Below are 14579 nucleotides of genomic sequence, written 5' to 3'. Positions count from 1 at the left end.
TTTCGCGCCAAATAAGACGCCCACATTATTTGGCGCCTAAATGCTTTTTGGCGCCAAAAATGACGCCACATCCGGAACGCCGACATTTTTGGCGCAAAATAACGTCAAAGAATGACGCAACTTCCGGCGACACGTATGACGCCGGAAACGGAAATAGAATTTTTGCGCCAAAAAAGTCCGCGCCAAGAATGACGCAATAAAATGAAGCATTTTCAGCCCCCGCGAGCCTAACAGCCCACAGGGAAAAAGTCAAATTTTAAGGTAAAAAATGTTAAATTAAAATGCATTATCCCAAATATGAAACTGACTGTCTGAAAAATAAGGAAAGTTGAACATTCTGAGTCAAGGCAAATAAATGTTTGAATACATATATTTAGAACTTTATAAACAAAGTGCCCAACCATAGCTAGGAGTGTCACAGAAAATAAGACTTACTTACCCCAGGACACTCATCTACATATAGCAGATAGCCAAACCAGTACTGAAACGAGAATCAGCAGAGGTAATGGTATATATAAGAGTATATCGTCGATCTGAAAAGGGAGGTAAGAGATGAATCTCTACGACCGATAACAGAGAACCTATGAAATAGACCCCTTAGAAGGAGATCACTGCATTCAAATAGGCAATACTCTCCTCACATCCCTCTGACATTCACTGCACGCTGAGAGGAAAACCGGGCTCCAACTTGCTGCGGAGCGCATATCAACGTAGAATCTAGCACAAACTTACTTCACCACCTCCATCGGAGGCAAAGTTTGTAAAACTGAATTGTGGGTGTGGTGAGGGGTGTATTTATAGGCATTTTAAGGTTTGGGAAACTTTGCCCCTCCTGGTAGGAATGTATATCCCATACGTCACTAGCTCATGGACTCTTGCTAATTACATGAAAGAAATATGAACTTAGAAATAGTGTTCATAGAAGTCCTGGAGATGATATAATTCGTAATAAGTCTCCAGATGTAGTAGTTATATAGATTATAGTTGGTATATACTACCCTTACCAGATATTACCTCAATCGAATGAGGTAAGTATGCCGCACTGGGGTCATATATAGATGATTGGATTTCCTCCTTGTATTCTGCTGTGGTGCCTCTTGTGATGTTCATTAACCTCTTGGAGTATGCAGGGATATGTTTCTGAAGGTGAGTTGATCCCTTGCACTTCCTATGGGTTAGTGGTTGGCCTCTTGGAGTGCTCTTTCTGTTCTGGTATTGACTTTCCGGCAGCTTGAACCCCTGCAGCCTGAGCACTTGGTACGCTCTGTTCTCCCCCGGACTTGGCAGTCACTTCCATGCTTCTTGAAGCTAAGATGAGCAGCCATCTTAGCTTCAAGAAGCATGGAAATCGGCTCTTCATATTTGCCTCTAGATATACATATGCCTAATTGCTAACATCGTCCATTAGCAAGATACACAAATATAAAGATTTAGAAAACACTACTTTCTAATATATGAGTCTACGTTACACGTTAGTGTCCCAAGATCCAAGCCGCTACAGACGCGGAAGTGACTGCCAAGTCCGGGGGAGAACAGAGCGTACCAAGTGCTCAGGCTGCAGGGGTGCAAGCTGCCGGAAAGTCAATACCAGAACAGAAAGAGCACTCCAAGAGGCCAACCACTAACCCATAGGAAGTGCAAGGGATCAACTCACCTTCAGAAACATATCCCTGCATACTCCAAGAGGTTAACGAACATCACAAGAGGCACCACAGCAGAATACAAGGAGGAAATCCAATCATCTATATATACCCCCAGTGCGGCATACTTACCTCATTCGATTGAGGTAATATCTGGTAAGGGTAGTATATACCAACTATAATCTATATAACTACTACATCTGGAGACTTATTATGAATTATATCATCTCCAGGACTTCTATGAACACTATTTCTAAGTTCATATATTTTATATGCCATCTTTAGCTGGACTTTCATTCATTATTTATTGTTTTATGTCAATATATTTTTTATTATAATATTTTTTTATTTTTTATTTACTTTCTTTTAATATTGTACTTCTTACATTATTGTACTTTTTACTTTTCTTCTTTTTGTTATAACATATACTCCTCACATACCCCTACAGTATACTGGACATATAGGCGCTGTATCCACCTTTTGAATATATATTTACTCTTACTGTCTAGGGCTTTACAACCCTCCCAGTATTTGTCTTATATAGCAGCCATTATCTCCTATAACCTTTCTGACCAGCGCCCACTTCAGAGTAACACTTGTGTCAACTCAGGTCTCTAAGGAGACACATTTTACTTAATCCTACATATATATATATATATATATATATATATATATATATATATACACACACACACACACACACACTGTATGTATATATATTTATTTATATGGGAGTACGGTTGTATTTATGTGTATATATGTATTTACAGACATATATACTCATATAAACACATAAATACATATGTATACATATATATATATATATATATATATATATATATATATATTACCAAAATACCATTAGATATATGTAGAAATATTTATAAATAAATAGCACATATTCTGCTATCTGATGAACATTGGAATGTGAAAATATTCATATTTTTATATTTTCATGTTGGGTTAGGGCACCTGAGAATATGCGATCGGCTTTGCAAGCGAGTAGGATGACCCCCCCCCCCCCACACACACACACACTTTTCTTGCTCTATTGACTTCTATGGGGGAATTTGTTAACATGGTCGTAAAATTCTACGTTTTTGTGTGAACCGGGTTATCGCACAAGCGAAAATGTTTTACTTTCAACTTGTAATGCGAACGCTAACTGACGCGTGCAAAAAGCTTACTTCTAGCGGAGTTAGTGTGCAAGCGAGCGATAAATACCACTCCATTTGTAATCTGGCCAATAATGGGTAAAAATATCAAAAAGCTAGACCCATATACATGTAATATAAAGAAAAAATATTGGGGTTGATCACAAACCTCTAAAAAAAAAAACAAAAAAAAAACACAAACTATTTATCTACAACAATCCCGACAATGTTGTTTTTCTGTTGATAATCATTGGATTAGTTTTTAGTTTTAGTGATCAACCACTTTATTTGTTCTGTAATGCAGCAAATAAAACAGTCAAATTTTTCTACTGGGGCCCTAACATCCAACTTCTTGTGTTTCAAGAACAAATGGAGTGAAGACTAAGCTGACTCACTATAATGCTTTAATGCAGACACTAGGAACTCTGGAACTTTCAACAAAACCCTTTTATCATAATGATTATGAGTATGATGCGGTAAAAAATCCCAGGGCCTGCCATTCAATTGCTCTAAGAATTTCACAGATGATAAGCCCAAAATTCCAATAACGTTTAGATTTATAATTCTGGGGCAATAAAGATACATTCTTAAATATATATATATTGCCTAAATAGCATACTTGGCTGCAAAGGGAAATGATCAAACTTAAAGAGGCACAAAGGTCATTTGTTATGTTGTTGCATCTAAAAGAGGGCATTTTACAGTGTTTAATCAAATAAACCAACTTGAGGCATGTCAAAAGACACTGCATATGGTCTGTAGGTGCTAGGAGATGATAAACCAATTTATTTGGTAGACCCCTACTGAACTCTACCAGATAATCTTATCCAATCACATACTGCGCCCATGCATCAGTAATAAGGGCAGGTTTCACCTCATGCTAATATAGCTTGGATGAAAGCTGAAGCTTTACCCTGGCCATAAAAGCTCCAATCTGGGAAAAAAATCTGGAAAGAATATATATATATATATATATATATATATATATATATATATATATATATATATATATATACATATATATATATATACACACACAGTATATCACAAAAGTAAGTACACCCCTCACATGTTTGTAAATATTTTATTATATCTTTTCATGTGACAACAGTGAAGAAATTACACTTTGCTACAATGTAATGTAGTGAGTGTACAGCCTGTATAACAGTGTAAATTTGCTGCCCCCTCAAAATAACTCACACAGCCATTAATGTCTAAACCATTGGCAACAAAAGTGAGTACACCCCTAAGTGGAAATGTCCAAATTGGGCCCAATGTGTCAATATTTTGTGTGGCCACCATTATTTTCCAACACTGCCTTAACCCTCTTGGGCATGGAGTTCACCAGAGCTTCACAGGTTGCCACTGGCGTCCTCTTCCACTCCTCCATGATGACATCACAGAGCTGGTGGATGTTAGAGACCTTGCGGTCCCCCACCTTCCATTTGAGGATGCCCCACAGATGCTCAATAGGGTTTAGGTCTGGAGACATGCTTTGCCAGTCCATCACCTTTACCCTCAGCTTCTTTAGCAAGGCAGTGGCTGTCTTGGATGTGTGTTTGGGGTCATCATGTTGGAATACTGCCCTGCGGCCCAGTCTCCGAAGGGATAGGGATCATGCTCTGCTTCAGTATGTCACAATACATGTTGGCATTCATGGTTCCCTCAATGAACTGTACCTCCCCATTACCGGCAGCACTCATGCAGGCCCAGACAATGACACTCCCACCACCATGCTTGACTGTAGGCAAGAGACACTTGTCTTTGTACTCCTCACCTGGTTGCCACCACACACGCTCGACACCATCTGGACCAAATAAGTTTATCTTGGTCTCATCGGACCACAGGATATGGTTCCAGTAATCCATGTCCTTAGTCTGCTTGTCTTCATCAAACTGTTTGCAGGCTTTCTTGTGCATCATCTTTAGAAGAGGCTTCCTTCTGGGATGACAGCCATGCAGATCACTTTGATGCAGTGTGCGGTGTATGGTCTTAGCACTGACAGGCTGACCCCGCATCACTTCAACCTCTGCAGGAATGCTGGCAGCACTCATACATCTATTTCCCAAAGACAACTTCTGGATATGACGCTGAGCATGTGCACTCAACTTCTTTGGTCGACCATGGCGAGGCCTGTCCTGAGGGGAACCTGTCCTGTGAAATCGATGTATGGTCTTGCCCACCGTGCTGCAGCTCAGTTTTAGGGTCTTGGCAATCTTCTTATAGCCTAGGCCATCTTTATGTAGAGCAACAAATCTTTTTTTCAGATTCTCAGAGAGTTCTTTGCCATAAGGTGCCATGTTGAACTTCCAGTGACCTGTATGAGAGAGTGTGAGAGCGATAACCAAATTTAACACACTTGCTCCCCATTTACACCTGAGACCTTGTAACACTAACTAGTCACATGACATCAGGGAGGGAAAAATGGCTAATTGGGCCCAGGGGTGTACTCACTTTTGTTGCCAACAGTTTAGAGTTAGTGTGTTAGTATGGTGTTACCTAGGGCAAGTAGTTTATGTATTCTTCCATTCTCTTTTTCTATTTTTATAATTATTTTCAGAGCCATAGAAAAAGTACCAGGAGAGCAGTCATTTATTCAGTCTGACATAGTCAATACCATAAAATTATACATAGATTACAGTGTTTCAGACTTACCTTCTACAACCTGCACTCTGATTGTATTGTTTTTAGAATGTGACTTTTTTTGCAGATCTACTAATAAAAAAATGCAAATAAAGAAAATGCTAATAGGAACCCTTACCGCTTCGGCTTTCTGCCAGACCACCTCTTCTCCCAAATACTTCTCAGGTCTGGTTGAAAGGAACAATTTAAATGTAAAGCCAAAAACAGAATACACAGCACGGAGAAAGTCCAGACAGCCGCCGATTTCTTCTTCAAGCTAATTTTGATGGAAAATATAAAGTGTAATTATTTTAGTAAAACTTTTTAGATTATAGTCAGCAATAATAAAGTTTGCAGTAAGGGGAGATTTTAACTCACACAAACAGCACAGAAAAAAAAGGTTTATATATATTCTGACTAATGAATTTCTTCTTAGGACAGCACTTGCAGATCATCATTACTAAGATAGCAGTTTCACTTGGAATTCAAACTTTTTTTTTAAATGAAATAACTTTTGGTCTTGTCTTTTTTAATAAATACCCCACGTCTCTCTCCTGGCCCAGTAATCAACTAAAGTACCCCATTGAGTTGAGATGATCTAAAACTATCGATAAGTGCTATGGGATTCACAACAGGAAGATCTAAAGGCGCGTTTTACACTGTGAGCTGTGTATAATTTTTGTGTGTGCTGTAAAAATAGGAATCATATTACACTTAACAACTTTTAATAGCAGTTGGGCATCCACATAGGTGTTTAGATGAATTTACAATATGCCATATAAATTGTCGCACATAAAAAGTTGTATTAAATGTAGATGGTAAAACTTGTAATTAACCCCATAAGTCATTGCCTCTATTGTAATTCATAAGGGTAGAGGATACAAAAAAATTCAACAGCAAACCTGGATTTGGGGTTTAGAACTTGTAAATATAAATATGTGCAATATAAAATGAATACACCATCAACATTATTCCACCTTTTGAGAATTTGTGGAATAATTCTTTAAATTGACATAACTTGAAACTACATTCAAAAACTTTTTCAGCAACACAAAAGACAGGTGCAATTGTACGCAACTTAAAAATGAGATTTAAACAAGGAATTGTTGACACAAGTACATAATTATTTGTAAAACGTGTTTGATTAGATAAAAATGCCTGTATTTGAGGAGAAGCCAGTTTTTCACCAGCCCAGGTGAGATTGGTTTGTTCAGGATAGGGGCATTTTTAAAAGAAAACAAAAAACACATTTCAATTTAAAAGATAACATTCAAAAATGTATTACAAATAAAACAATTGAGTCAATGTCCCAATAAGGTGTATTCTGCCAAACTGAAGAAATGCTACTGCTTGCTTTATGCCAATTGGTAGCATGTAACCCCTTGATGATGAGATTTATTTATGCCACATTTAGACAATTTGGTTACAAAAACATAATAAAGCTGAAGAGAAATACTCCAGTTTTGTATAGCGAAATAGATTACCATAAGAGATGTTACTGTTCAGTCTGCTTGTGGTAAATATCATTCCTTCTAGAATCTATCCATTCCAAACAACTAATCAGTCTTGTATGAAAATATAGATTGGATGTGACATGGATTTTTTAAGGTTGTGTCCTTCATAGACCAAATATATATGTAAATATGTTGACTCTGTGAAACACATGGATGGCTTAGGTAAATATGTTGGATTATTTTAAAGATCCAGAATTGGTTCTAAGAATTTGACTAGGACAGGAGTTTATTTAAGAAATTGGATTGACAACTGTAGACAAAGTAAGTACTGCAAAAATAACACCCAGTTACTTTTTACTCAGATGATTCTTTAACTAGGTAATCGCCCAAATTTGAAGTACCAACTATCCTAGAGCCACATGATTAGAAAGAAGGGAAACAAAATTCCAATCTGAAATTCTCAAAAAACAATCCTGATAAACGTGAGAGATTCAGAATGAGATGGAACATCTGTATAAATATTTTGGCCAAGTCTAGATCATCTATTTTAAACAGAATAAATTTAAGACCACAAGAGATGGACAGCGCTCATGGAGAAAATGAGGTTATTAAATATTTGACTTGAAGGAGCTTCTAAATTCTAAGCCAAGTAAATCCATATCCTCACATAAACATATTCTGCAGCAGAAGATAAATACCTTACATTTTACATGTGTTAGTCATTATACTATACATTCCAAGTTATTTGCTTAAAAGTCATAGATACTTTTCTGAAGATGAATAGAATACCTGGTCCATAGTGCAGAATATATGGGCATCATCCTGCTGGAAACGCCGGACTCGTGTTAGTCCTGAAAGGGATCCAGAGACCTCATTCCGATGCAGAACACCAAAATCTGCTAGTCTCAGTGGAAGTTCTCTCCAAGAGCGAGGCCGGTGGTCAAAAATTAAGCTTCAAAAAGTAACCCAAAAATGTATTTAATCATAGTCCTTAAAACCGACTTAAAACATGAAGCTGAAATGTTAATTTTTGAGTTAAAAGTGAAACTACTTCCTTTCTATCACACAAAAGTTACATATTTTTCAGAAAATACCTAGTTAATTTCCAGGGGTTGGAAAAAGGGCTAAACATTTGCGGATAAATGAATAAGACAAGATCAAGGCAGATAAGGTTAAACCCAACTTTCCAAACTACTTTTAATAACTAATTTGCTTTGTTCAGGAGTTGGGAGCTAGCTGCTGATTGGTGGCTGCACATATATACCTTTTATCTTTGGCTTACCAATGTGTTCAGCTTGCTCCCAGTATTTCATTGAAAGAAAATTAGTAATAAAAGTAAATTTAAAAGTTGTTGAAAATTGTACATCTGAATCATCAAAAATGGGGTTTCATGTCCCTTTAAGCTCACATAGAGGTTTATTTGAGTCAATAAGAGAACTAAAATCTAGAATTCCTTCCTTTAAGATTTCTAAATTAAAAATATAATCCTAGGTCAAAACATTCTGGGAATTATACAATCAAAGCAATGTCATAAAAAGATAGTAGATTCAAAATGTCAGATTTATAAAACTAGTCTCAATGAATCAATGACAAAGCCATAAAAACACTGCTACCCTTGACATTAGGCTAACTACAAACATCCAAAAAAATGTTTTGAGCAAACCTTTGCTGATTTTGCGCTGTCTAAATTATTGACCCATATTTAAGATGCCTTAAATAGAGAAACTTATTTTCTTTGTTGTCATCTCTCAGAAGCATTTGACATCCATTACTGTTTTGTTTTTTTTGAAGAATGGATGTTTTTTAGGCTTGTAGAACAATGACCCTAGACACACATCAAAGCTGTACCAGGTGTACCTGAAGCCCAAGGAATCAAGGAGTGCTAATTTAAAAGGCTTACAATTACTGGACCACAACCCCATTGAACATCTTTGGGAGCATTTGAAAAGGAGAAAGTCAGAACACACAGTCACTAAACTCTCTCTGGGATGCTCTAAATGAGTTTCTGGAATAGTGTGGATTGTAAAATTAAACTTGTAGAATCAATGACAAACAGAGTTAATTAAGGCAAAATGGTGGGAGAATTCTTGAAAATTGGTTTTGATTTTTACTATATAATAGCAATCAAATTTCTCTGCTTGAGAAATACTGTATATTTTGACAAACAAAGGCTGAAATAAAATCAACTTATATATATATATATATATATATATATATATATATATATATAGATAGATATAGATATAGTGGAAGGGGTGGGGATCTGGGGGATTTCTATCTACTCCATGTGAATGATCTAACACAGCATGCACTGTAACAAACATGCTTGTAGATTCTTGGTGTACTGTGGACATAATAAAGGTAAATATGTCTACAATTTGCCATTTCTAATCACACAGACTTACCAGTGTCCAGGGCAGTTCATAGGCTTCAAAGAAAAGGTTTCATCCTCCACAGCAAAAGAGAACATGTTCTTACTGTAGTGCTCCCAGTGGCCAGAGGTTTCCCAGAGTTTGTTGTTATACAAGTTTGGTGTTATTACCTCTACAAATCCACGTTTTCTGTATTCACTCTGCATGGGGTCAAAAAGAAATAAAAACAAAATTTATGCTTACCTGATACATTTATTTCTCTTGTGGTGTATCCAGTCCACGGATCATCCATTACTTGTGGGATATTCTCCTTCCCAATAGGAAGCTGCAAGAGGATCACCCACAGCAGAGCTGTCTATATAGCTCCTCCTATAACTGCCACTCCCAGTCATTCGACCGAAGACAAGCAAGAGAAAGGAGAAACCATAGGGTGCAGTGGTGACTGTAGTTTAAAAATAAAACACACCTGCCTTAAAATGACAGGGCGGGCCGTGGACTGGATACACCACAAGAGAAATAAATTTATTAGGTAAGCATAAATTTAGTTTTCTCTTGTAAGGTGTATCCAGTCCACGGATCATCCATTACTTGTGGGATACCAATACCAAAGCTATAGGACACGGATGAAGGGAGGGACAAGGCAGGTACTTAAACGGAAGGTACCACTGCCTGCAAAACCTTTCTCCCAAAAATAGCCTCCGAAGAAGCAAAAGTATCAAATTTATAGAATTTTGAAGAAGTATGAAGCGAAGACCAAGTCGCCGCCTTACAAATCTGTTAAACAGAAGCCTCATTCTTAAAAGCCCATGTGGAAGCTACCGCTAGTAGAATGAGCTGTAATCCTTTCAGGAGGCTGCTGGCCAGCAGTCTCATAAGCTAAGCGTATTATACTCCTTAGCCAAAAAGAAAGTGAAGTTGCCGAAGCCTTTTGGCCTCTCCTCTGTCCAGAGTAGACAACAAACAATGCAGATGTTTGACGAAAATCTTTAGTAGCTTGTAAAAAAAACTTTAAAGCACGAACCACGTCAAGATTGTGTAAAAGACGTTCCTTCTTTGAAGAAGGATTAGGACACAGTGACGGTACAACAATCTCCTGATTGATATTTTTATTAGATACCACCTTAGGTAGAAAACCAGGTTTGGTACGGAACACTACCTTATCGGAATGAAAAATGAGATAAGGAGAATCGCATTGTAAAGCGGATAACTCCGAAACTCTTCGAGCCGAGGAGATAGCTACTAAAAACAAAACTTTCCAAGACAAGAGCCTAATATCTATGGAATGCAAAGGTTCAAACGGAACCCCTTGAAGAACCTTAAGAACTAAATTTAAACTCCAAGGCAGAGCAACAGGTTTAAACAAAGGCTTAATTCTGACTAAAGCCTGACAAAACGCCTGCACGTCTGGAACCTCAGCCAGACGTTTGTGCAAAAGAATAGACAGAGCAGAAATCTGTCCCTTTAAGGAACTCGCTGACAAACCCTTCACCAATCCATCTTGGAGAAAAGATAATATCCTAGGAATCCTGACCTTACACCGTGAGTAACCCTTGGATTCACACCAATGAAGATATTTACACCATATCTTATGATAGATTTTCCTGGTGACAGGCTTTCGTGCCTGTATTAAGGTATCAATGACCGACTCGGAGAAACCACACTTTGATAAAATCAAGCGTTCAATCTCCAAGCAGTCAGCCGCAGAGAAATTAGATTTGGATGGTTGAAAGGACCCTGAAGTAGAAGGTCCTGTCTCAGAGGCAGAGTCCATGGTGGAAAGGATGACATGTCCACCAGATCTGCATACCAAGTCCTGCGTGGCCACGCAGGTGCTATCAAAATCACCAATGCTCTCTCCTGCTTGACCTTGGCAATCAGACGAGGGAGCAGAGGAAACGGTGGAAACACATAAGCCAGGTTGAAGGACCAAGGCACTGCTAGAGAATCTATCAGCGCTGCCTTGGGATCCCTGGACCTGGATCCGTAACAAGGAAGCTTGGCGTTCTGGCGAGACGCCATGAGATCCAGTTCTGGTTTGCCCCAACGTTGAATCAACTGTGCAAACACCTCCGGATGGAGCTCCCACTCCCCTGGATGAAAAGTCTGTCGACTTAGAAAATCCGTCTCCCAGTTCTCCACTCCTGGGATATGGATAGCTGATAGGTGGCAAGAGTGAATCTCTGCCCAACGAATTATCTTTGAAACCTCCAACTTCGCTAGGGAACTCCTTGTTCCCCCTTGATGGTTGATGTAAGCTACAGTCGTGATGTTGTCCGACTGAAATCTGATGAACCTCACTGCCGCTAGCTGAGGCCAAGCCTGAAGAGCATTGAATATCGCTCTTAGTTCCAGAATGTTTATCGGAAGGAGAGCCTCCTCCTGAGTCCATGACCCCTGAGCCTTCAGAGAGTTCCAGACTGCCCCCCAGCCCAGAAGGCTGGCATCTGTTGTTACTATTGTCCAAACTGGCCTGCGGAAGGTCATACCTTTGGACAGATGGACTCGAGATAGCCACCAGAGAAGAGAATCCCTGGTCTCTTGATCCAGATTTAGTAGAGGGGACAAATCTGTGTAATCCCCATTCCACTGACTGAGCATGCAGAGTTGCAGCGGTCTGAGATGTAGGCGGGCAAACGGCACTATGTCCATTGCCGCTACCATTAAGCCGATTACTTCCATACACTGAGCCACCGAAGGGCGAGAAGTAGAATAAAGAACACGGCAGGAATTTAGAAGTTTTGACAACCTGGCCTCTGTCAGGTAAATCCTCATTTCTACAGAATCTATCAGAGTTCCCAGGAAGGAAACTCTTGTGAGAGGGGATAGAGAACTCTTCTTTTCGTTCACTTTCCACCCATGAGACCTCAGGAATGCCAGAACAATGTCCGTATGGGACTTGGCAATTTGGAAATTCGACGCCTGTATCAGAATGTCGTCTAAGTAAGGGGCTACTGCTATGCCCTGCGGCCTTAGGACCGCCAGAAGTGACCCCAGAACCTTGGTAAAGATTCTTGGTGCTGTAGCTAACCCAAAGGGAAGAGCCACAAACTGGTAATGCCTGTCTAGGAAGGCGAATCTGAGAAACCGATGATGATCTTTGTGTATCGGAATGTGAAGATAAGCATCCTTTAAGTCCACGGTAGTCATGTATTGACCCTCCTGGATCATAGGTAGGATGGTTCGAATAGTCTCCATCTTGAAAGATGGGACCCTGAGAAATTTGTTTAGGATCTTGAGATCTAAGATTGGTCTGTAGATAAACTATATAAAAACACCACATCTCTCCAGCTACTTCCTTTCTTGTCGAGAGCTGCAAGAGAATGACTGGGAGTGGCAGTTAGAGGAGGAGCTATATAGACAGCTCTGCTGTGGGTGATCCTCTTGCAGCTTCCTGTTGGGAAGGAGAATATCCCACAAGTAATGGATGATCCGTGGACTGGATACACCTTACAAGAGAAATAGACTATACACAACTCTATATGACTGGATGATCAATAATTAATTGAAGCACAGTCACATCTCATATTTGAAAATAAAAAAGGACACCACAAGAATTATTTTTTTAAACACCTGACCCAAAAACTGAAGAAAGACAATACAGAAGAGGTGGAATCAAGTTTTCAAAACTTAAAAAGCCAGAAACCCAAAGTTTTTTCTTTCATGATTATATAGAGCAAAACATTTTCCATTTTCACTCCCATTATCTAATTTGCTTTGCTATTACTATCCTTTGCAAAAAAAAAAAACATACCTGGGCAGGCTCAGGAGCAGCATCTTAGTATCTTAGTGTCCAGGTCCTTTTAAACCTATTGTTTAAACTAAATTTATACACTTGGGGCTAGATTATGAGTGGAACGTTATTTATTGCTCCCGTTCATGTGCTAACTCTTTTTGCGTGCATCAGGTAGCGCTCTTATTACAAGTTGAAAGTAAAATGTTTTCGCTTGCACGCTAACCAATGCGCACAAAAAGCCGAACTTCAAATATTGCGTCTGTGTCAACATATTGCCCCTTAGAATGCAATGGAGCAAGAAAAGTGTGTGTGTGGGGGGGGGGGGACCTGACATGAAATATTAATATTTCCCATTCCAACGTTCTTCACACAGAAAATGTTTTATTGAATATGTTCTGTTTATTTTTATATATATATATATATATATATATATATATATATATATATGATGGTATTTTGGTACAATATATATATATATATATATATATATATATATACCTACTGTATGTATATCTATATGGATTATATATAGGTATAGATATCTACAGGAATATGTATTTATAAATACTTAAAACATATTCCCCTATGTGAAGCACATTGGAATGGGAAATATTTACAGTAAATACATAAAAACTTTATTAAATATGAATATTGCATAAAACATAAATTATGCTTACCAGATAATTTTCTTTTCATCTGCATAAGGAGAGTCCACGGCTTCATTCCTTACTTGTGGGAATACAGAACCTGGCCACCAGGAGGAGGCAAAGAAACCCCAGCAAAAGGCTTAAATACTTCTCCTTACTCCCCTCATTCCCAGTCATTCTGCTGAGGGAACAAGGAACAGTAGGAGAAATATCAGGGTATAAATGCTGCCAGAAAAACAAAACAAAATTTAGGTCCGCCCAACGGTGAAAAAGGGCGGGGGCCGTGGACTCTCCTCATACAGATGGAAAGGTAATTATCCGGTAAGCATAATTTATGTTTTCCATCTTAATATGAGGAGAGTCCCTGACTTCATTCCTTACTTGTGGGAAACATATACCCAAGCTCTAGAGGACACTGAATGAAAACGGGAGGGTAAAAGAGAGGAGGACCCTATTCTGAGGGCACCACAGCCTGCAAAACCTTTCTCCCAAAAGATGCTTCAGCCGAAGCAAAAACATCAAATTTGTAAAACTTTGAAAAAGTATGTAAGGAGGACCAGGTAGTCGCCCTACAAGTCTGCTCCATAGAGGCCTCATTCTTGAAGGCCCAAGAAGAAGCCACAGCTCTAGTTGAATGAGCCGTAATCCTCTGAGGATGCTTATGTCCCGCTGTTTCATATGCTAAGTGGATAATGCTCCTCAACCAGCCTTCTGCCCACTGCGCTTCCCAGAATAGACAACAAACAATGCCGAAGTCTGTCTAAAATCCTTCGTAGCCTGAAGATAGAATTTCAAAGCCCGAACCACATCCAAATTATGAAGTAATCGTTCCTTCGAAGAAGGATTAGGACACAAGGAAGGATGAACCTTTGCATTCCATAGATGTTGTGATCAGACACAACCTTAGGGAGAAAACCCAACCCAGTGCGAAGAACAGCCTTATCAGCATGAAAAATA

General features: G+C 38.8%; 1 protein-coding gene across 2 annotated transcripts in view; it reads right to left on the bottom strand.

The window, feature by feature from the left end:
* The window catches only part of TARS2 (threonyl-tRNA synthetase 2, mitochondrial), a 232674-nt gene that overhangs the window by 58754 nt on the left and 159341 nt on the right, over positions 1-14579 (bottom strand). For both annotated transcript variants that reach the window (XM_053705450.1, XM_053705454.1), the window contains 3 exons: positions 9276-9442; positions 7660-7822; positions 5556-5693 (listed from right to left, as the gene is read on the bottom strand). In XM_053705450.1, coding sequence (XP_053561425.1) covers positions 5556-5693; positions 7660-7822; positions 9276-9442 — 468 coding nt within the window. The remainder of the gene's footprint in view (positions 1-5555; positions 5694-7659; positions 7823-9275; positions 9443-14579) is intronic.

This window comes from Bombina bombina, chromosome 1, assembly GCF_027579735.1.
Source record: "Bombina bombina isolate aBomBom1 chromosome 1, aBomBom1.pri, whole genome shotgun sequence".
NCBI lineage: Eukaryota > Metazoa > Chordata > Amphibia > Anura > Bombinatoridae > Bombina > Bombina bombina.
Note: the sequence above shows the minus strand (reverse complement) of the source record. Positions and strands in the feature narration are given on the sequence as shown.